Genomic DNA, 24,764 nt, shown 5'->3' on the forward strand with positions numbered 1-24,764 from the left:
AACAACTAAAATCCAAATAACAAAATACAAGCTTTTATTTCTATATATTTTGGTAAGTTTTTTGAGTTATTATATACCAGTGAGAAGTTGGAAACCATTGCAGAGGTCAAAAAGGCAAACATACAAATGAACAAATAAATAAAGTTATTGGAATTTATTTAGAGATATTTAACATACTGTATGTACAATACTGTATAATAGAGACACGCTGTTTGGTTTTATCTCTAAAAAATAGCTTTACAAGATACTGCCAATATGTAGCAGTAATTTTCCTCAACATTGAAAAAGAAGAAATTCCTTATTTATGACTTTTTTTTTTCTTAATATAAACCAGACTCGCTATTCCTCCCTATGACAGTGACAAAGAAAATTAATCAAATCAAGTAAATGGAAAAGCATTCATCGTTTCAAACATAAGTTGCATGGCAGAGCACTGTAATATTCAATCTATAATAACCCACATTTATGCATATTGCAAGGACATTTGGACCACCTTCATTCAGACTTTAATCATTTTCAATATTTTTAGGAAGGAGATTTTTACTGCTACCCCTTACTTTATTTTCCCAACATTTAAGAAGTGTCAAATGGATAAAAGGCATTACATGTTTTTCCGTCTGATCTGGACTCATTGTGTGATTATGTTTTAAAGCATTAAAGCATACAGACTTGTGAGATAAGCTATATAGTGAGTATCTTTGATATTGCAGAGAAATGTCACTAAAAGATTATACACTTCAGTAGGCCTTACAATATAATTAGCTCTCACTTATGACAACCACACATGCCTGATGCATTAGTAGTTATAATCTAAAACCCTTTGACAGTTATACAAACTGAGGCATGAATTGTTTGTGACTGGGTATCAAAACACCACAGGGTATCAAACAAAGAAACACTGGAGATGCAATATAAGCTCAGCAAAAATAAAGGTCCCTTTTCAGGGTACTGAACTTTAAGTATCATTTTGCAAAACCAAAACACAATTTACTGCTTGTAAAGGGTTAAACAATGTTTGTCATGCTTGTTTCATGTACCATAAACAATTTTTGCACATGCACCCTCATTAATTAAACAGATAATAACTAAGAAAATTAAAGAGACCTTTCAACACCAGAAAATGACCAGAGTCCATGTTCACAGGGCCGGCCCGCGGCATAGGCGGTATAGGCAAATTCTAAGGGCGCCACTCATCCATAGGGGCTACAAGAATGAGTGAATTTTTTTTTTTTTTCCTTTTCTTTTTTTATATAACAGGCTACTATTTAAAAACCATTAATTCGAAATACTACCAAATAAAGCAAAAAAAAAAAAAAAAAAAGTCCGGCTCTTCAATCTTCCCCCGCCCATCGAGTGCTTGAAGTGCGTCAGAAACAGAGCGTGCGCACGATCAGTTGTTGGTAATTTGTTGTGTAGCGTGCCCGACGCCGCATCCAATGTAGACAGCACTGCTTTTGTTAACACACAGCTCGTAGAAACGGGCCTGGCAGCTCGCACCAGTTCTAGACACGGTGAAAGTTTCCTGATTGTGACGGAAGGCTCATTATAAATGAGCATAGTCTGCGATAGATACAGTGCCAAAAAGAAGAGAAGAGGATAAAGACAGAGGTAAAGAGATGTAGTGAATGAACAATTTATTGCATAGGAGTAAGATACTATAATTTCATGGCAGTTATTTTTACCTTAAACTTAATGTTAGCAGTTGTTCTGAGTTCTGAGTCCCCAGACTGTGATTTTGTACAATCATGTCCGTTTTAAGACGCATTTTTTATTATCAATTTTTTATTAATGTTTTACTCTACAGTTGTGCAGTTTTGGGGGGATACAGTACAGGCCCAAATTTTGGAAACATTACTATTTTTAATGTTTTTGAAAGAAGTTTCTTCTGCTCATCAAGACTGCATTTATTTGATCAAAAATACAGAAAAAAATGTAATATTGTGATATATTATTACAATTTAAAATAATTTGTTTTCAATTTATTATACTTTAAATTATAATTTATTTCTGTGATGCAAAGCTGAATTTTCAGCATCATTACTCCATTCTTCAGTGTCACATGTGACATCCGGTCTATCACATGATCCTTTAGAAATCATTCTTATATGACGATTTATTATGAGTGTTGGAAACAGTTCTGCTGTAATGTGTGTGTGTGTGTGTGTGTGTGTGTGTGTGTGTGTGTGTGTATGTGTATATATATATATATATATATATATATATATATATATATATGCTAAATCATGAACACAATGACAGGTTGAAATGGGCTGTGATGCATGGGGCGCCAGGTACAATCTTGCCTAGGGCAGCAAATTGGTCAGGGCCGGCCCTTCATGTTCATGTACTTGCCCTAGTGCTGTTGCAGGGTGGCTTGAGGACTGGAGATGTGGCCAGAGAAATAAACTGCAACGTCCGTAAGGAAAGGAAAAGAAAATATGTGTGGCCAAATATAGTGTGCCATACTTGGAAATTTGTGCTCTGTGTTTAACCCATCCAAGTGTACACACACAGCACCGTATAGTGAACACACACCCAGAGCAGTGGGAAGAGGTGGCACCCGGGGTGCAGTTGGGGGTTTGATGTCCTGCTCAAGGCTCTCACCTCAGTCATGGTATTGAGGGTTGAGAGAGAGTACACCTTTGTATTCAACCTTTTAGCATACTTCCCCCTCACTCCCACACCTGATTCAACTCATCAGCTCATTAGTGGAGACTGCTAGACCTGAAGTGGGTGTGTCAGATAAAGGAAGACATACAAATCATGCAGTGCTGGGGGTACTTCATGGAGAGGTTTGAGAACCCCTGTTCTATGGCATTGTGAAGCACCTTTATTTTAAAAAGTGAAGATGAGATACACTGTAGAAGCAGCTGATAGACACACCACATATTGACTACTACTTTTGATACTGACCCACACTCTGTACAGGAACTCATTCCACCTCTGTCTAAACAGTAACAGTAACACTAACACTTCTGTCCTGTTTGCTATGTGGCAGCCAATATAATCATTATTTCACATGTGTGCTACAAAGTCACACTGTGGAATACACTGAAACACCAACTCCCATGCTGATGCATTCAGCTGGCTCCTTCTCTTAAGTCAAACATGAGATATAATGAGACATTATATGTGGAATTGTAGTAAGAGAGGGAATTTAAGATTCATTTTTTCTTTCTAGTGGGTAGGGGAAGGTTGTATGGCAGATTATTAGAGCCTTGTAATTGTATTGTGCTCTCAAGCTGGGGTAAAACTGGGTGTCCATGGCAACTGATGGAAAAGTGAGTCATCTGAGATTTTTGTGTGTGCATGTGGGTGTGTATCAGCCCGTGAGTGTCTACTTGGGAGTGTTTGTGACCACTAAAACGGATGCACATCAGTGCATTTTCACATTGATTTCAGGTACAAGTGGGATATGACTTAGATTGTTTTTGTAGCAAGAAGCATGAAGGCTTTTTTGTCAGAGCACTCTCGTAGACAATCACATAACATACATTCTCATATCTCATTATCTGCATCCATTTCTCAAAAATTAAGGCTTGTGATTGAAAGAACAATATCATGAAAAATTACGTCCATATATACATTTGAAAGTAAAACTGAAAACTAGAATATCTAGTGTTATTTTTTAGAAGAAGAACGTCTTGGTTATGTATGCAACCCTTGTTCCCTGAAAAAGGCAACAGAGACTTCACGTTGATAATGACAGACGAATTGGGATGTCACGTAGAGAGACCAATCCACTTAGAGTATAACTAAACGAGCCAATGTACATTGGCATGCAATGATTGCATCCAGCTGCCGCTGATTACAACATGAGCATAAAAAGGTAGCAAGTGCAATGCACACCAGTTTTTGGTAAGGAGTCAAGCCAGTAACCTGGATGCTCAGTGGTGGTACAGCAGATTTCCCCTTCAGGGAAAGAGGGTTACATACATAACCTGAGACGTTCCCGTTCAGTCAGTCAGGCTCAATGGCACATTGGTAATGACCAATAAATTGGGATCCCTACCAAAACGTCATGGATGCTGCCCCTTCCGTTGTCCTATCCGAGCCTCCTGTGCCTGCTTTTGGTGTAGGTTGCAACAAGAATGCCAGTCACTGTTGTCGTAGCACTACCCACTTTTGATGGACAACAATGGGAAAATGTACCTGTTCCACTTGAAACAGGAATGTTGCAGAAGCCCCATACTTCCCAAAGGAGATTTGGAAGCACTTACACACATGAACATTCGTTTAGGTACATATAGAATATTAGAGGTGATTGTAACTCTCTTGGAAAATGGCAGAAAGTCTGCCGGGGAAACACAGGCTCTCAGGCTATACCCTGGACTTTACACATATAGGATCCACTTAGGTCTCTACATATGGAACCCAGCCCTCCGTTTCTCACGGATTCAACGAGTGAGGGGCTGGCACCAGACATTCCATCATGTCTTGCTGCCGAGGGGATGGAGGAGCTTGACAGTACGGACTCTCTGGAGTGGTTTTAGCAAGCCGGCACTAAAGGCTCCGGAATACTTCAAACGAAATCGAAGAGCAAACTGATAATACATCATTTTAAACAAAATCACGAAGTTCGTTTTGAGTTTGTTTCGGCAGTTCGAAACAGCTCACCAAAGTGAACTTTCTGGACCTATTCAAACCGGACAATGGACCATTCAACGACTGAATCCAGCAGTGTCCCCCATAATATCGAAGTGCACATCATTGATCATTGTTCTCACTAAAATATTTTCGCATAGCATGAGATCTGCAGTTTAGTTTAAAGATGAATTATTGTGCATCTATAGCACTTCTCGTTGTCATTAAAACAGCGTGCAACACGAAAAGTGATCAAGCGCATCCAATAATTATGTTTAAATTAATTTTTTAAACTTCTGTATAATACTTTATGTATTTTCAGTGCTTATCTCGATTAATGAGAGTGGAATATTTAATGTAAATGTGTATATTGAAATGAAAACTGATTTTAAAATCGCTCCTTGATTCATTACTTTTCTCACACCAGGAAAAAGAGTGTGTACACATGGTCTAGACTCTAGACTGTCCGTAAGGTTCGTACATATTTACGTCAAGTTTATTTTTGTATAAATCCCGGTATGTGTGTACAAAATTGCGTACATAATTTCTATGCCTATTTTGTGCATATGCAACGTTTATAAATGAGATACCAAACAAGTACCTACATACATTTTGCCCTGCTGGGTGATAACGATATTAGGATACAACTGCATCGCAACCGACAAATCCAGTGAGGGGGACCCCCGTATATCCCCTAGCTGCACCACTGTCAAAAGGGTGGAGAAGTTAGCAGGTCGGTTTCTTGCAGAAAAAGGTGCCTTCCACAACTTGGTAAGCTCCTCATGCACCTCCAGGAAGAATGGCACCAGTGTGGGGCACTGAGAACCATCATGGACCACCCCAAAGAACCAGTCGTCCAACCTTGAGGCCTTGAGACACGCTGGACATCTCCACTCAAGCAAATTTTTAAATTAAAAATCTAAAAAGATTTCACAATTAAACAGTTTTACTCTATTTTTGCATTAAATAAATCTTTCATTAGATATGTCTTTCAAATACAATAAACATTATTTCATCGTATTAAGTGAACCTCAGTCCAGATGGAAGAGGGTCCACGGACAGCTGAAGGACTGTAAAGGGAAGCTTGCTGCCCAGCAATCATAAGAGATATGGACACTGACTAAGAATGTCACTCCCACAGGGGCACATAAATCAGAGTTGATGATGCTTCAGACACAGCGAGACCTGGGGCACACAATCCATAACTGACATTTGACTCAAAATGTTTAAGCTGAAAACTGAAGCTGTCAGTCTTTTTCACTCAAGATCAATGTGGTCACCAAACAACACTGATGGAAAAAACTTCTTTGTTAAGATTCAATGAAGCCTTAAGAAGCCATCCCAGCCATGAGGTGTGTGGCCTTTTAGACCACTAAATCATACGAGAGGAGACATTTTGGGTGAAGTGTGAAAGGTGCCTGAAAAGGTTATCTGTCAAATTCTCAAAAGAAATGGTCGTGTCAGTGTAGAAAGATGTATGGCTCACCCATCTCAATCAGATGTGACTAAGCAGCACCTGCCAAAAAAGTTCACTCAAGCTCTGCCTGGATTACCTTTCAGATGTTCATTTTTTGGTGACATTTATGCTCTGAACTGCTGATCTCAATGAGGACCAGGTGTACAGTCCCATCACGACTCCTTTTGAGGTTGGCGAGACACTAAATGACTAGCTGATTTTGATGGTGATCAGAATAATAATTATAATTATTAACAATGCTAATCAGCACCCACAAACCCTCCACTAGTACATGTTATGCTCCTCAAATTTCTTGCATTCTTGAACGCACATTACTGTTTCACCCTCTGTGAAAGTGCTCAATAAAGCATTGATTCATGCCCAAAGGAAAATTGTATTGCTCTTTCAGAACTCTGGAGACTTCATGAAGATGTATGATTTACTATATGTGCTGTACGATTAGATGAGAAATGCTTGGGGTCATAATGAATCCTCTTATTGTATTGTATTGTATGAGTATTGATTCCAAATTTAATGTTCTTGGCAATTAGCAGGTTGAAAAGGAGATGTGAGGTCATTGGGGTCCTTTTTTATTTTTTAGGAATATATTATTTCTCCCTCCAATTTATTCTTATTGCTGTCTAGAAAAACAGCAGAGATATTAAAGAGATCTCATATGTGTTCTTTATTTCCTAAGGGTGGAGATAAACTGAATGTTTCTTTAAATGTGGGAAATATTAAACATAGGTTATTGGCAGATTCTTCAATGAATTACTAAACCAACCATTACATTAAAAACGTTGCCATAATTAACCTGTCTAAGATTTGATAGTGAATAAATCATAATTCCAGTTTCCACTGTATCAGCTTGTAGTGCATGTTTAAGCACAACAGTGACTTGGACTTATATCTGGTCTCCATAATCTTTTGTTTTTTTCATGTCCGTATTATTTATTTATTAATTTGTAGCAGTACACTGACGGAGGAGGGATTGTTATTCATGTAAGATTTTATTCTTCCCTAGTAAACTGTGTAATGAGATCCCAGATTGTTAAATGTAAAGTATTAAATGTGAATGTAAAAATTAATATGATAGGGGCAATTCAAGGGCAGACTACAATTATAATTATACATTATGTATTAAACAGGCACTCCACCATAACACCCATTATTGTATATGATGTTTCAACTACAAGCCATGTGCCAAGGACGAAGGACTTTTTATGTCCTTTTATAGGCTAAACTTAAACCTATTGTAATAAATCACCCTTAGAGAAATCCTTCCAGATCAGTAATTAATGGTCTTCACAACAGTTTAAACAAGGCCTTTACAGAGGTGATAAATGTCAAAATGATATTTCATCCAAAGGTTATGGGACTTTGACACTGCATTCTGTGAAATAATGAGCATGGGAAATGTAAACTTTAAATTTTTTGATCTTAATAAGCAGCAAGAGACCTTTTTCATCAAACCCTATGAGGAAAACACAAAACAGTTTTTCACTGATTGGACTGAAATGCCATCTCTCAACAAGCTTTGTTTAAGGTCCTTCACCGTTATCTTAATTATTATTTTCCCTTGAAAAAAGCACTGAAGAAATGAAAAAAGCACTAAAAAATGGTTGTTCTATGGCATCACAGCATCTTCTATACATTGTATCATTTTTAGGTCTACGAGGTAATTATATGTACAGTATATGACTCTATAGGTCTTTTCTAATCATTGTACACCTGCTGGTATTTCAGCAACAAAGCTGTTGAGGTAATGAGATGGTTAAAGCCAAATGGCCTGATCATTTCGCTGAAGTTCATAATCAGAGCCCTATAATAACCAGTCCACAATACTGCAAGAATCATTATGCAAGATGTCTTTTCTTAAATCAATGCAACCTAACAGCCATATTGCCCTGTAGCCCAAGACTGGTTGCCCACTGAAGCTAAGCAGGATTGAGGCTGGTCACCTGGATGGGAGGCCTCCTGGGAAAACTAGGTTGCTGCTGGAAGTGGTGTTAGTGAGGTCAGAAGGGAGTGCTCACCCTGTGGTCTGTGTGGGTCCTAATGTCCCAGTATAGTGACGGGGACAGTATTCTGTAAAAAATCACCATCCCTCGGGTGAGATGTTAAACCAAGGTCCTGACTCTCTGTGGTCATTCTCGTAAAGTGTCCTGGAAATATTACTTCCACCGGCCCTTGTCAATCACGGCCTCGTGGTGTGTGGTAAGCACACTTGTACTGTGTACTGTGTCTGCCGTCGCATCATCCAACTGGATACTGCACACTGTTGGTGGTTGAGAAGAGACCTCCTCATGATCGTAAAGAGCTTTGGGTGTACAACAATACACAATAAAGCCCTATATAAATACTTAATTAATTTATTCTTTCAAGTCAAGTGGTAAGTCAAGCACTAAACCTCAAGTGATAATAAAAATGCTAATATAATGGCAAACATTGGTCTTACACACTTGCACTGCTAGAGATACACCTGCTTAGATGACTGAAGTATTAAGATTAATAGAGGGAACATTTTGCTGAAGCATTCAAGGACAAAACCCTGACAGGGAGCCATTCAGCACATCTAAAACATAAATTAATAAATCAAATCTTAAAGAAACCAAAACCAAAAGCTAATCCCAAATAATCTGACAGCAATGAATCACAGTACTCAACGTATCCAGGCGGCTGTACTGCTTTAAAGGTGCTGCATATAAGTTTTTGACTCTACTAAAGCATAAAAATACCATAATATGTTTGCAGATATTTAAGAAACATGCAAAGTTAACATACTTGTTGATCTGAAAAACAATGCTACAGTCAGTCATTCTACTTTGAAAATGTGCGTTCTGGCCCTGAATGTCCCACCCACTCCCAATTGTATTTCGGCAACCTGGGTTGCTAGTTGGTAGGAAACCATTTCATTTCATATTTCATTTCAGTCACAGAAGCTGGCAACAAAAGGAGTCAAAGCGTCAATCTGGCAACCTGTGTGTGTGTCAAGTCTCAGGAGGAGGGGCTTTGTGAAAAAAAACTCTCTCCAATATTTTGAATTTGGACTGCAATACCTAGTTCAACCCCTCGTTGTCAATCCTACTGTACATACAGCACCTTTAATGTTTAGAAGAAGTGTGATCCCGGAGTGTTTTTGATCAGACCTTTTATTTAAACAAGCTCATGATGATACACGACTCTATGACCAATGACTGACCACAGAACCAGGCAATATGGAAACATAACATGCTTTTGTTTACATTTTATTGTGCATTTTATTATCTGATGCCATTTACTGACATGATATAAAGTTATTTGCTCTACAATAAAATAACTGAAACTAAGGACGTCAGAGAGGGAGAGAGAATTTTAGAACAGCTATTAGGAATGGAAATCATCTTCAGCATCTTTCCACAGGTGCAAGAAGCAAGATTTATTAGTCTGGGGACAAGCTCTAGCTCCAAGGCATAAGTAGGCTTCCTGTAATGTTTTTAATTGTACAGCAGAAGGGCAATTTAGTAATATCAAAAACAAAACAATAACAATGTGGATCTAATAGTCAGGAGGTTTTTTTTTTTATTCCTTTTTACAATCTGTGGTATTAGAGATGATTCATCATTATGAATGAAATGAAAAATTAACAAAGTATTTTATTCACATACATTGTTGTTAAAGAACTATTAGAATATTGTTGATACATTTACAATAAAAACATCAATAATGACTGCCATGTCAGATCATAGTGTGTGATCTGATATCATGCTGTTTCACAAAAAGCACTACAAATGATGTGTAATATTAAGCATGAAAGGGGAGATGTCATTACAAAACATTGTGAAATGATGTGCTAATACTACTAATATTTAGTTACACTGGACTGGCTATCTGTTGTCATTATTTTCAAAAAGAACAGCCAGCATTATGGATTATCTGTCATTAAACAAACAGTTCCAGTTGGCGGTCTAACTTAATAACCACTATAAAGAGTAGTATCTGCACCTCACAGGCATGATAAAGAGAAGCATCAGTTTGACAGAGGTGGTCACTTAATGCTTATCCTACTATGACCAGAGTGCTGTGGTCTCAGTGCCTCCTAGTGGATAGCAAAATGTTGCAATGGTGGTTTGTAGCAACATCACTTTATATCTGGTCTATGAGAAATGCAAATAAAAACAGCCACCTTGAATATTCATGTTTATAAATTGCTTTTTGTGCGTGCACAGACATAATTTATAATAAAGAATTACACAGTTTTCTATATTTGTTTGATTTGTGTGTATCTTGGCAGCTCATCTCTATAACTGAATTTGAATCAGACGGGAGATTTGTCAAGTGTCAGGAGGAAAACAACATATACAACATAATACAAAACAAACATAATGCATAAATATATGTTGCTTTGTATTTGTTGCTTATTTATTCAACCTTGTGATATTATAAAATACATTTCACCAGGCTGAATTGATGTATTTTTATTTCAGTGCTGGTTAGGTGGTTGTTCTCTTCCTTGCATTTTTATTGATCAGTAATATCTTTGCACGATAATCAGGCCTGTAAGAGTCATTTAGGCTTCAACATTAAAAAATTAAACTGTATAAGTTTTGATGAAATTTTAATGTATTGCAGCAAGATTTTTCTGTACTGTAGATCTATATTTGTATTTCAATACATTTGTAGGCTATTGGTGCTTTAGCAATACTATTGTGTGCAAATTGGGTATAGTTTGCAAAAAATTTGTCAATAAAGCAACTGAAATTTTAAAATAATTAATAACTATTCTTCCATCATGGAATGTTTTTTTTGTTTTGTTTTTTGTACATTTGTAACATTGCTATATATACAATGTTTTATACAGAGCCTTTTTACGTAGGTTATGTGTGTTGTGTATGTATATATTATATATTTGTGCAGCAGGCAGTTTTTGTGAGAGAGCAGAATCTCAGCATGTCATTGCACCTCTGCCTCTGCATCCTGTCCGCAGCTCGCCTCGCGCTCCGTGAGCTGACAGCTCCGCCGCGCATGCGCAGGGCGTCTCCACTGGCTCGCTCGGTGCTGAAGTTGGGCGGATGGACGGAAAACACCGCTGATGGAGATAAAACGGCAGCATGTAATCTCAACGCGTGATACCCCCGATATCCGCATAAACACGTGTAACGACACCCCTTTGGAAGACTGACATCTAAAACAAAAGGGGTAAGGCGACACACGCTCTTTAACGGTCTCGGAGGTCCCGCTAGCTCGCCAGCTAACGCGCTAGCCGTTGCTTCCTTGCGCTTAGAAAATCAAAGAGCGGCTGCGAAAATAGAATAAAGTGGCAGTTACATTTCGCCTGGGAAAAATAGCACGGCTTTAGGCAACAGTTTGTCCATTACTTTCAATTGCACCGCGCTGTCTTGTGACATAAATGATTTAGGTTTACCTGCGATGACTTAAGTAAAGATGCTGGCTGTGTCGCAAAACCCAGCGAGCTGCCTACCTAGACAGCACTTTTGGACATTATTCGAGTGGCTGAGATGTTCCAACAGCATTTATAACGCTCGTTGGTGTTTGGTGACTTCGTAGGGGCGTTTAAACCATCGTTAATGTTCCAACGATGCATAAACATGCTGTCTAGGTAAGATCCTCAGTAGGTTTTGACACACAGCCGCGTTTGATTCCACAGACAGCCGCTGCAGCCGGGAATGAAGGCGAATAACGGATGACAGCCGTCTATATCTGTATATCATGGAACATTGTGTTGCATTGTTATAGTTAAGAAATTAAACTATGAATTTTTGTCTTAATGTGTAGGATACCTTTTAAATTACCTCTTTCCCGACCATTTTCTCACGATTGACCTTAAATTAAATATATGTATTTTTTGAGTTTGTATATTATTTATCGGACTTGCCAGTAATTATTTTTTCTGCATTCAGTTATTGATGCGAGTTTCCTTCCTGAGGAGGGCTGATTGCTTGACCATTCATCATCATACGAGTTGTGAAGTTGCTCCCATTCACTTGTGCTTCTGGTTTTACAATGCAGCTGCTTGTGTGAAACAATCTGTTTCATGTGGGGAACATCTCGGGTGTCAAATCAGATGATTTGTCACTAAATCCATTCATTAAAACCAAGCAGTAGTAACCCGCTCCACACAAATGAATGCACAGATTTGTAAAAAAAAAAAATAATTTTTACATTTTTGTTTCACTATTGAACATTGGAGTGAAACGGAAATACACTGAAAATGAAAGCCAGTAAATATGTATACTTCAGTATACTTTCTATTACTGATATGCTTGGGTTTTTTCCACATTTTGCTGTGATATATAATAGTACTGCAGTGTATTACCTTGCAGAAATATTGACCTCTTTTCACTTGTCGATAAAACCTAGATAAAACATAACCGAAATTGTTTTTTTGTTTTTTTAAGTTTAAGGGTTATTGAGATTACAATAGTGTTGCCAGTGTCAGTAAGTAAAGTAGTGCATGTAATCTGCACATTATAAAATTTGATTTATTATTTTGTTTTTATAAATTTTATGGGGACAATAGCACTGCAATGCAATCTTTGCTTTCAAAATGTAATGTCTTATAATAAATTCTTCACTAAAGACTCAAATTTACTATTTGATTAGTTAACTTATCTAGAGGACAGGCTCGGTACATGTAATAATTGATTTAAAGTAGCAATGGAATGAAAGTAGCCATGGAAAAGATCTTTTCAGACAGTTTAAATGATTGCTTTGCATGTGTTACCAGCATTTTCAGTGGAACACTCTTAAAAATAAAGGTTCTTGGCATCAATGGTTCGACAAAGAAGCTTGAACATCCATGGGACCTTTCAAATGCAGAAAAGGTTTTTTATAGTCAATTTTTTTTAAAAATGTTCTTCAAATGGTCCATTTAGGAACTGTTCACTGAAAGGTTCTTTTGGGAACCAAAAATGGTTCGTCTATGGCATAACTGCAAAAACACCCTTTTGGAAACTATATTTTAAAGACATGAGGACCAGTTATGACATGATTACATTATGCACATTATGACGTAACATTACATATGCATGGATGAGTTGTTCAACATAATAAGATATTTAACATGCATTTAAAAATAGATAGGATGAATGCTTATTTCATGCTGACTTTAATGTTCTTTGTGTTATTAATAAAAGTGTACATCCTTTTTTGCTTCATTTTGTCAAACAGCACATTATTATTCTTGTGGCAAACATTAATTAAATAAGAATTAGATTATAACATGTCCAGAAGTAATCAGATTCGATTTTGAGTACAATCTTACAAGTTTGAGTAATATAAATGGTTATCAGTTGTTAGTAATTGTAGCCCTAGATTAAAGCAGTTCTGATGCTTTCTTTCTGGTGTGATTTATTTCTCAGATGTCTTATCCTGGATCATTTAGCCCTTGACTCAAGGAAAGGGTGTGCCTGCAAATACCAGGTGTTTGAAACCTACCTCCACCCACCTCCCGCATTCTCCATCAGGCATGATAAGAGAAGATACAAGAAGGCCACATTTTGTTTTTCAGCTCTCTGCCAGTCTCAATGTTTGACATTACAGTCATGATTTTCTTACCTGATCTTCAGATGGATTGCTGCTAATTTGCATGGTAAGTTGGGGTGGGGGGGTCCTCTCCTAGAGTGATTGCAAGTGCACTGATGATGTGGAAAATCACAAGACGTGTTTACCGAGCGGTGATGTGATGTTGCACAAGGTGAGAAATGTGGGTGAAACGTGCCTCTGTGTGATTATCACATGTATTAGAACTGCATTGTGACATGTTTCTCAAGCTAGGCTTTGTGGGTAACGGCTCTAGGTGGCTTCTGTTGTGCAGCCAGCCATGGCCTATGCTATGCATCACTTGCTGCCATGGAATGTGTATGGGGAAGTGCACAAGGGCGCATGAGACTTCCAGTGGGAGAACGGGGTTAGACAGCGGCATCTGAGCATGCTCGCACGCAGAGGCATTTTCACACATTGTAATGTAATTCACAAATGCGGACAGTAATGTATTTTAAGCAGGGAAGTGAGCGCTCAAATGCTTGTTGTTAGAAATATGTGCAATTAAAGGAACCTCTTCTGTTATTTACAATTTTTTAAATGCATTCAAACTTTAAAAAACATTTGTGATCCATTTAGCAGTCATTACTGGAACAGAAAAAGATTTCTTTGGGTAGATGTTTCAATATCTGTAACAGAAACACACACCAAAGGCAGAAGAATTATTAGAGGCCAGATACATGTACAAATAATGAATTACATGAAATACATCCGGAAGTTTCGCACAGATATTTAATCTCTTTCAAAACTAGATTTGATCAAGTAGTGTTTACCAGATGTGGCATAGGTCGTACAAGACTGACACTTGCATTTTTGCTTAAAGGTGAAGACTACACTCAATGCATGTTCTGTAAAAAAAAATTTTTGTTAATGTAAATCATATGTTAATGTAAAAAATCGTGTGTAATATAACTTGTGTTTGTTTGTTTGCTGGTTTTTATTTTCTTTACTTTAATTGTATTCTTTAATTGTTTTTGCCATGAAAATAGCCTTAGATGCTGACATGGCATATACTATAAATATATACTATACTATACTATTATGTCCCAGACAGATTATCTTTGCCAGTTGTTTCAGCCTTCTCTTCGCTGGAAAGCTCTTTTATTAACATAAATTATTGCATGGCTCTCTGGAATACTTGATTCTGATTGGTCAGTTGTATGCATGGTCCAGGGCAGTACTTTATTACTGACTATAGCTGATGAAATGTAATTATTAAAGGGAAAGTTCCCCCCAAAATGAAAATCCTGTCATAATTAACTCTTTATGTTGCTGTAAACCTGTACAACTGACATTCTACTGTTGAATACAAAATAACATATTTTGAAGAATGTTTATAACCAAACCTTTTTGGTGACTATTGGTTTGTATTGTATGGACAAAACCACTAAAACATTTCTCATAATATCTTATTTTATGTTCCACAGAAGAAAGAAAACATACAGGTTTGAAACATGAGTAAATTATCATAGATTTCTTATGGGGGGTGAAATATCCCTTTAAAGCAATGGAGACACATGATAATGACAATGAACAATTTTGACAGAATATTTACATGACATTCACTGATAGTATCTAAAAACAGAACGTGTGAATTATCCCCAGCCAAATATTGTCTCATACATTGGTCTGTCACTAGTGTTTAGCACTATTCATTTTTTTGAGCTTAGCATGATATAAAATGATATATGACTTTCTGTGAAATCAGACTGAGTCTGGTTGTATAATTGTTTTTTCCTCAATATAACTTCTTGTTTTACATATTGTGCAGAGCTGTTGATCAATGCTCTAGATGTGAACAAAGGGACTTCTCAGTGTGTTTTGCATCAGGATGCATGTTTTCCATTGCCAGGCACTGAATAACTGATGGTAGTTATGTTTTGCATATTTGATTTATGTGGCTCCATTAGGGTAAACTCTCTGTTCACATTACATCACATCACAGACAAACTGAGCTTTCATCACCAGGTAGATGGTCTAACTGTTAGGATGAATTTAGAGGTAAGGTCTGTTTCAAGGTCTATATATTCAGAGTAATCATATTTTGGTGTATGTGATTTCAGTAATATTGATGGAATGTAATGAGACTAAGAAAACAGTAGACTACTATTACCCTACAAGCACAATACAAATACTAAATAACAAACAAAATGTTTCCTTTCATATGCAGTATGCTTTATATATTTATTTTTATAGCATATTTTGTGTAGCATATTTAATGCTGTGTTTTCCTACAAAAAATTGCTGTTGTGTTGTTTTTGTCCTTTATCACTGCAATGCATTTCAATCAGCAGTGAATCTTTAAATTATGCACCACACATTGCGACAAAAAGTCAGCCAACCAAATGCCCTGTGGTTTTGTGGTTATGGGATATTTACCAATACCATACTGGGAAACAATCATTTGATACTGTCCCAGACCTCCAGCTTCTCCGTTTAGTGCCCAGACTGTTTGTCCCTAAATGTTTGGATCAGATGTCTAGGTGATGTGATATGGTGTTTGTGCTGCCAAACCCTGCCAAAAGATCAATTTCCAGAAAGCTTTGTGCTAACATGAACAAATTTGTTGAGAGCCTTGAATGAGGCATCATGTTTACCAGGGTTTCCCAAAGTCTATTGTAGGGCTGTAGCTGTCGAATATTTTAGTAATCGAGTATTCTACCAAATTCCATCGATTAATCCAGTAATCAGATAAAGTTGACAGATGAATTAAGTGCATTTAAGTGCCATTCGGTTGGGGTTTTAAATAAAGCATTTTCTGAGATGCACATTAAACATTAAACACATAAAACATTAATTTAATTTATCTTTTAATTATTGAAAATTAACTTAACTTTTTGGTAAACAAAGGGGATTTGCTATTAAAAATAAAACATGGAAGAAATGTTGTGTGATTAAACCTTAAAAAAAAATAATGTTTCATTTTTTTTTTGGTAGTAGGCTATGTATATTCTGCTGAACAATAGTAATACAGGACTTTTATTTTGACGGGTTGACGTACCTTTACAGTTCTGTGTATGTGATGTGACGCTAGTTTTACTCAAATCAAACGGTCAGATGCTCATGAAGTGACTGTCAGAGCAGTTCTGGAGATGTTGTTCATGTGTTCACGTCCTTATTTAGTGAGACAGCAAATGCTGAAATTACCGGAGCGTCACGTGCGCTTCATTGTGTGTGATAAAAAAGAAGACGCGCTTCTACTCCATTCATTAACAGAGACACGCAGAACATGCAGGATTCATATTTAAATAGACTGTTCCAGCGTAATATTTACAGATATTAGTCCATATCGTGATTTGATGTAAGTGCAATGACCTATTTTTGATAAATTCATTCAAAATTTGGCAAATTGCATGCCATTCCGCATTAAACTGTAAATTCCTTTTTTATGACTGGATTCCACGATTCCCTCCCCGTTTTCTGCATCGCTGAAATCATAGGGCCCTTGTTGTGGAATGCCAGCTCTATCTTGCAATGGACACAAGCCACGACGTTCTCTTTACGTTTGCCTGCGCCCTCAAATCAAAACACTGCTGACTCCTTGCAGTATGCGATTTCGGACGCAGCGCTTGTCTCCTTCCGCTTTGTGGGTGACGTAAACGCGTAAAAAACTCATTGCGAAAGAACCTGACGTGAGATTTAAAATAAATTAAAAGAGACTTCGAGGCAGAGGAATTTGCCTCGATCATTTTTTGTAATCGAGTTACTCAAGGAATCGTTTCAGCCCTAGTCTATTGCCAAATTATGTATTTGCAGTTCACGCAAACAACTTGCCGAGTTTAAAGCGATTAACTGAAAAGAGTAATGAGGCAAGTCCCATAAAGGCCACAATACACCTGAAGTGGTGCAGGGGTTAAATGGATAGTTAACTATGAAATTAAACATCTGTCAACATTTACCTTAGTAGCTTTTTTAAACCATTTTAAATTTAATTTTCAGTCTATTCTTCAGATAAACTTATTACTACTTTCAATTAAGTTTTTTTTTTTAGTTTTTATTATTCATTATTATTATTATTATATTTATATTTTATTATTATTGTAAGATTAAGCTGTAATTACAATTTATTTAATTTTTAGTTTTAGTACCTAAGTTTTTTTCTCTGTAAAAAAAACAAACAAACAAAAAAACAAAAAAAAAGATATATTGAAGAATTTTGCTGGCAGCCATAGGCTTCCATACTATTTTTTTCCCCCATGCAATGAAATTTTTGGGTTAATTAAAATATTTAGTCACATATTAAAATATTTCTACATTATAATCATTTTGCATTATACATTATATACATTATATGTATTATATAATTATAATAGATATAATATTATATATAATATTTTAATTAACAAAAATAACGGTTAATTAAAAAAAAAAAAAATATATATATATATATATATATATATATATATATATATATATATATATATATTAGATATCAGATATCACAAATGACAAAATTATCTTTTGAATTTCTATGCTCATATGTATGCAAGTAAGGTGCTTCCATATTACCAAGACCATATGGTCACTATTAATAAAACTGTCAAACTGAATAATCACCCATGTGTTTTAAAGACATGTTAATGGTATGGTGATGGATCACAGTTAGAGTAGAGCAGAGCTCACAGTAACAACACTTGCTTATTTTCTCTCCTGAAAGAATGCTTCTTGGAAACACATGCAACGCAGTTAAAATGTTTGTGGTTAAAATCTTTGCTCTGATGTTGTTTTTAACCAGCCAGTGATATTGGGAACCAAACATGGAAGAATTTATTGAAAACCATTTTATTTCACATATGCTCTCTGGTTGCCGGTGTACATGTAAAAATGTTGATTTGCATGGAGATTTATTTTTATTTGGCGCCAAGCCTCCATCATGAAATCTTAAATGAGAATTTGATGGCTTTCAGTCTATGTTCATGTACTAGGAAGCTCCCAAATGTTAACCTTTTTTCGCACATTTAAAATGTATGATTTTTCTTTTTACGGTTAAACAGAACTAAATATCAATGACTCATTTAGTTTCAAAAAGGTTTCCTTGACAATGTACCTTATCTATTTATCTAATTAGTTTCCTCTTGAAGAACCGTTTAAGAAGGATTCATATGGTTTTATTTAATTTCTTTTAAGAAACAGGAAGCAACAGCCATTGCATTTTTTATAAGCAATTTTCTTCCTGAAATGAAAACTGTTGCGTTTGCTCATGTGTTAGAACATGTGAGATCCCATACTACTATTGCCTGTGTGTTCAGGGCTGGGGGAGCATCTCTCTCTCCCTCCTACAGCTCAAACTAATTTAGCATCTTCCCAGAGGAATAAATGTGTAGTCTGAAGAGGGGATTTCTTTACTTTCTGTCTGTCTGTCTCTCTGTCTGCCTGCCTCTCAGTCTCTCACATGCATTCTTGTAGATTTCAGCTGCATCAATAAGCATCTGACAGTAGAGTAGGAAACGGTCCAGCAAGCTCAGATACTGAGCATCCTTATGATCGCTTCCATTGGAAAAGCTAGCATAAATCTCTCCCTGGAATCTGCAAATCATTAATCATCTCTTTCTTCTTTACTTTAGATTTAGAAACATCTGTAGTTAACAAGATACTTCAGCTAAAACAGTTCCCAAGCCCCCATTGCTTTGTTTCTAATCAGATGTGTCTGTCCACAGCCTCAGAGTGTGAGTGGAGTTGAAATGAGGAAAAGGCAGCAGGGACGCATTGAAGGACCCCCGCAGGCGCCTGGTCACCCGAGGCCCAACACCTGCTGTCTGTGTTGGTGTGGATGCTGCAAATGCCTCTGGTACACCTCATCCTTCTTTATGTTCTGCTGTAAAGATCTAGTTGCATGGGAGCTATTTGCTTAACGATGAGTTTTACATTGAGCAGCATGTATTTTATCACCATTACCTGCCTCAGGTACATTACCGGTCAAAAGTTTTGGGTTGGTAAGATTTTTAAATATGCTTTTGAATTCATTTGATCAAAAATATAGTAAAAAATGCTGTGAAATATTTTAAATGTAAAAATGTAAAACAATGCAAAGCTGATTTTTTTTAGCAGGCATTACTCCAGTCTTCAGTGTCACATGATCCTTCAGAAATCATATTAATATGCTGATTAGGTCATCAAGAAACATTTCTTATTATTAATGTTGAAAACAGCTGCTTACTATTTTTGTAGAAACAGTGATTCTTTTTTGTTTTTTCAGAATTAATTTATATTTATTTAAAACCGAAATCTTTTGTTACATTATAAATATCTTTCTCTTTTGATCAATTGAATGGATCCTTGCTGAATAAAAGTAAAAAAAATCTTACTGACCCCAAACTTTTAAACCATAGTGTATATGCTAAATATTTGTGGGTTCACTCTTACTTTAGTTTGAGCAGGTGTTGCCATTTTACTTTCCATGGTTTTAGTCTTTTGTAACATGCGTTTTAACTAACAAAACTAGTTTTATCATTGGATTTGATGAATTCTGTGGTGGTTTCATAGTATTACTTGGTTAGTCTCACTTTAAAACATTCCGTCTTTTTGCTGAATTTACAGAAATGTATGATAATATAAAATTTGTTAAATGCAGTATATCTTCAGGTTGACACTATAATATAAACTCAAACCTTGACTGAGCAATGGCCATTTTAGCTTTCTGCTAGGCAGCCTATTAATTTTTAACATGTATTGCCATTGTGTAAATTACCAAGCTATAATTAATAGAATTTTATGAGTTTACGCAAAACATATTTTTGCATTGTTATATGTTAGCAATGCCTTTTAAAATCCTCCAACAGGAATATTAAGAAAAATATCTGGAAGAGGGTTTGTCTCAGTATGCAAGCTAATATATAATATAATATATATAATTACTGAGTGCACTTTTAAGCAGGAGTAAAACACAAATATAAGTGCCACTAATACTAATGAGAAGAAAACAACTTGTCTTTATCCACAGCTATTAATTTATTTTTTATTTGATGTTTCGTTTAATTTATTTTTGAATCTTGTCTACAAACACACACATTACATTAGAATGAATTTCTGGCTGTTGTAACTCTTTAAATAAATTGCAAGAAAAAGTGTTCCTTAAAGAGTTGTAATAATATGGAGAAAAAAGTAGCTGGAGTTTGAGGCTGGGCCACTGAGCAAAGAAAGATTGGAAAGGCCATAGCACAGCTTGCAGGGGGACTATAAATAACATGAATGAATACAAATATTGCATGAAAAAAAGAAAACATTGAGGAGGCAGTACAAACCCTACTTTGTAACCTCGGGTTTCCACAGCCATCCCCCCACTAAACACTTCCACTATCTGCACGGTAAATGGCTATTTCTGTCCCACATCACATGCAAAACAGCTGTGTAGTACATGTTATATATTTAGAATCTTGTCAGCTTGTCGAACCCCATGGCTAACAAACGCAATTATACTTGCTGTACAGAGACTTGAACTGAGAAACACAGGCGATGTTCACCTGTAATTTGTAGCTTAGTTTCAATAAAAGCTCTTTTTGGACTAGAGGAGGAATTTTAGTATTTAGATTATGGATAGACTTTTATTGCAAGTCAGTTTTTTATTCCAAACTCGGGGCCAGAAGGGAGTGAGAGAAACATTTAAAAGGATAGTTCACCCCCCCCCCCCTTCTGTCACTAATTATTCTGCCTCATTTCGTTTCAAACCCGTAAGATGATCTGGATTTTTCTGACCCTCCATAGACAGCAACACAACAGAAATTATTCTTTATAGCAGTCCATGTGACATCAGGGGTTCAACCGTAATTTTATGAAGCTACGAGAATACTTTTCGTGCGCAAAGAAAATGAAAATAATGACTTTAACAATTCTTCTCCTAAACGTTGTGATACTCTTTCCACAATGGCAGCATGCCACAGCAGACCGGATGAGGAGGAGAAGAATTGTTGAATAAAGTTGTTATTTTTGTTTTCTTTGTGCACAAAAAGTATTCTTGTTGCTTCGTAAAAATTATGGATGGACCCCTGATGTCACATGGACTATTTACCGGTGTCCTTGCTACGTTTCTAAACCTGGGAACATTTAAGTTGCATTGCTGTCTATGGAGGGTCAGAAAGCTCTCAGAATTCATCAAATATATCTTAAATTGTGTTCTGGAGATGAACAAATGTCTTACAGTTTGGAATGACATGAGAGTGAGTAATTAATAACACAACTTTCATTTTTAAGTGAACTATCTCTTTAAGAAGTAAGAAACAGTAAGAAAAACAGAGACTTTGCTGTGTCTAACACTTCTCTTCTCACCCTAGGAATGAAGACAGAAGGGAACGTTCAGAGAGGCAAACATGTACAAAGATGGATAGCATAGAAGCAACAGAGGAACAGTGAGTTATTAGAAACGTCTATTATTGTTCAGGGACAAGATGTTTGCTACTTTTTTTTTTTAATAGTGCTTCTGTTCATACCTCTCCAACGTCCTGTTAAAATGAATGAAATCTCAGTTTGTTACCAAGTCCTTTTTGGGGCAATTCAATTTCTAATTAAGTGCCTTTCAATACATTTCCATACAGTGTATTTACTGACAGCTAAGGTAAAGTTCTTTTAAATGGGTAGTTCCTGTTTTTTTTTCATTGTCTCCCATTTGAAGACATCCCACACTGGATGAGCTGATTGCCTGGTCTCGGAGCTTTGAGATGATGATGCGCTCTGCAGAGGGGAGGGATGTTTTCCGGGAGTTCTTGCGGTCTGAGTACAGTGAAGAAAACCTGATGTTCTGGATGGCCTGTGATGAACTAAAGAAAGAAACCAACCCATCAGCTATCGAAGAAAAAGCCAGGATCATTTATGAAGACTACGTCTCCATTCTTTCGCCAAAAGAGGTTAGAATACGTGATGCTGTCTGTGACTGCAATATGACCATAAACAAAATATGACAACATAAAAATATAAGATATTCATATTACATTAATAACAAAACAAAATATATTCTCTAGCATTTTTTGGGCACCAACATGTTCTGAATTGCCACCTGACAAAAATAATTTGGGATATTCATGGGTTGGTTGGTGTGTTTTTTTCTATACACAAATGTAGATAAAAACATCACTTCTGTTTTGCTAAGCTCATATGCTCGGCATTTTATTCCTACAAATTATTTTTGCTGTAAATATTTTGCAATAAGCTTTAAGGTAATGACTATTTATTCATATAAAAAATGGCCAAACCACATAAAAATATTTTAAGCTATTGGAGATCTTTGTGCAAACTCTAAATAGCTGGTCAGTTTTTTTTTGCCATCTCACAATTTGTGAATGTTATATATGGGTGTTTTTATATGTACAACTTGAGTCTAATGAAAAATATGTATCTTCAAACTTCACATCTGAGTCCCCCCCCCGCCTCGCATGTTTTTCTATAATTATAAAAATAAAAGTACCCTATAATCTACATTTACAAATTATAAATTTGCATACAATATTTCACATAAAGCCTTTAAGTTATTAATATTAAAGGTTCTTAAAAAATTTTATACACAGTAAATTCTCAAAATGGTCAGTTTGGATTTTTTTGCCATGTTTTAAGAAAAATGGACATATTTTAATGGACAAAAAAAAACATATTTTGAATTTTAGTAATGCAATATATTCAATATAGTGCAATCTTTCACACAAAATATAAACATATATTTACATATAATCTTCACGGAAAGTTGTTGATCTTTACATTTGTTGTCGGCCGGCAGGTCAGCTTGGATTCACGGGTGAGGGAAGGCATCAACCAGAGCCTGGCAGAACCCAGCAGTACGATGTATGAGGAGGCCCAGCTTCAGATCTACACCCTCATGCACAGAGACTCCTTCCCTAGATTTCTCAACTCATCTGTTTACAGGGATCTCCTTAACAGCAAGAGGGCCTGCTTAGACACCTAGGTTTCAGCAAGAAGATTTGTGACAAAAAAAAAAGCCCCAAGGTGCCACTTTCAAAAGGTGTGATGTTTCTTATTTCAAGAGTGAGTAGTAAAGCAATTCTGAGCATCCACTAGTGACCCTGAAGTTCAGTTCTGTTTAAGTGCCAATATGAGCTGCTCAGGCAACTGTGACACAGAAAAAAAACATGTAGGAAATCAGACAGATGCATACTTCCTACTGTCTTTTTCATTCACCTGTTTTGTCTCTTTTGACTCCTCAAATCTCCTCTCTCTTCCTGTTTACATCACTTGGTCACTTTCTCTGTGTTCTTTCTACCTGATCCTTTCCATCTTTTATGCCTCGCATATCTGAAGGCAGCTGAATAATGTTGTTATTATTATTTTTTTAAGAAAATCAAAAAACAACGGATAAGTGGTAGATGTTAAGCTAGAAAACCTTTGCATGATACAAGGTTATGGAATTTACTCCAGTTTGACATTTAAGCCCCGGACTACAATGTTTTTTTGTTTTTTTTTACAAAGGGGAGAGAACATTGTAAAGCTCTCATAAGCGAAGGGAAAATTAGCTGTGCCAAATGTTTTGTAAAAGAGAAGCTGGAAAGCGTAACCTCCGTCCAAACTCTGTCTTTGCGTGTCGACAGTTCTTTAACTGGGAAACATAAGGGCTAGCTAGTGTTGTGATTGGGCAGCTAAATTAATCATGAACATTTCTTTCTCTCTGCAAAAATCACAATGCCACTGAGTAAGGGCACAAAAGCTGCTGATGCTGGTGATGACAGTTTATTGTGTGAGTCCTCCTAGCCCCTCCCAGTCCGTTACTAACAGAGAGAAGCACAGGTACTGTATGTCATGGGCTGTAAGCTTCGCCGGACTGACCGAGGATTGCTTGAAAATCACTCACCAACGTTCTGGAGGTTCTTAAAAGAGCTTCGAATTGTCTTACACATTAAAGAAATGTATTTTATTAAACAAAAGTGTAGTGAACACTATGCCTTGTTTTTGAGAGTTACACTAGGTCTATTTAATGACCTGCTCGATGAGGTGGTGCGACGGAGTCGGATCCGTCAGGGAAACTTTTCTCTGCCTCCGAGTCCAAATGTTCGTTTTTGCGACTTGAAACAAGGAGCGGTCATTTTCACAGCTCGGAAAACTGCAGGTTATCGAGAAAACAAAAAAACTAAGCAAGTCAGTCTTTTTTAGAATACTTTTTTCCAGCATGCGTTTCTTCTGTTGTTTCACGTACACATTGCAATACTCAACCCAGATATGATGTGAACCTCTGCGGGAAGCATCACGT

At 36.5% G+C, this 24,764-nt stretch overlaps 1 protein-coding gene across 2 annotated transcripts in view; it reads left to right on the forward strand.

The window, feature by feature from the left end:
* rgs17 (regulator of G protein signaling 17) overlaps positions 1-24,451 on the forward strand; it is a 60,534-nt gene extending 36,083 nt beyond the window's left edge. Inside the window, exons 1-6 of one of the 2 annotated variants that reach the window (XM_059566326.1) lie at positions 11,040-11,218; positions 13,402-13,631; positions 19,240-19,370; positions 21,850-21,924; positions 22,188-22,419; positions 23,283-24,451. In XM_059566326.1, the coding sequence (XP_059422309.1) occupies positions 13,629-13,631; positions 19,240-19,370; positions 21,850-21,924; positions 22,188-22,419; positions 23,283-23,468 (627 nt within the window). In that variant the 5' untranslated portion in view covers positions 11,040-11,218; positions 13,402-13,628 and the 3' untranslated portion in view covers positions 23,469-24,451. Of the gene's footprint in view, positions 1-11,039; positions 11,219-13,401; positions 13,632-19,239; positions 19,371-21,849; positions 21,925-22,187; positions 22,420-23,282 lie in introns of those variants that run through there. The other variant, XM_059566327.1, reaches the window with a different exon arrangement.
* Positions 24,452-24,764: the final 313 nt, after the last annotated feature.

The sequence above is a fragment of the Carassius carassius genome, chromosome 14, assembly GCF_963082965.1.
Source record: "Carassius carassius chromosome 14, fCarCar2.1, whole genome shotgun sequence".
Taxonomy (NCBI): Eukaryota; Metazoa; Chordata; class Actinopteri; order Cypriniformes; family Cyprinidae; genus Carassius; species Carassius carassius.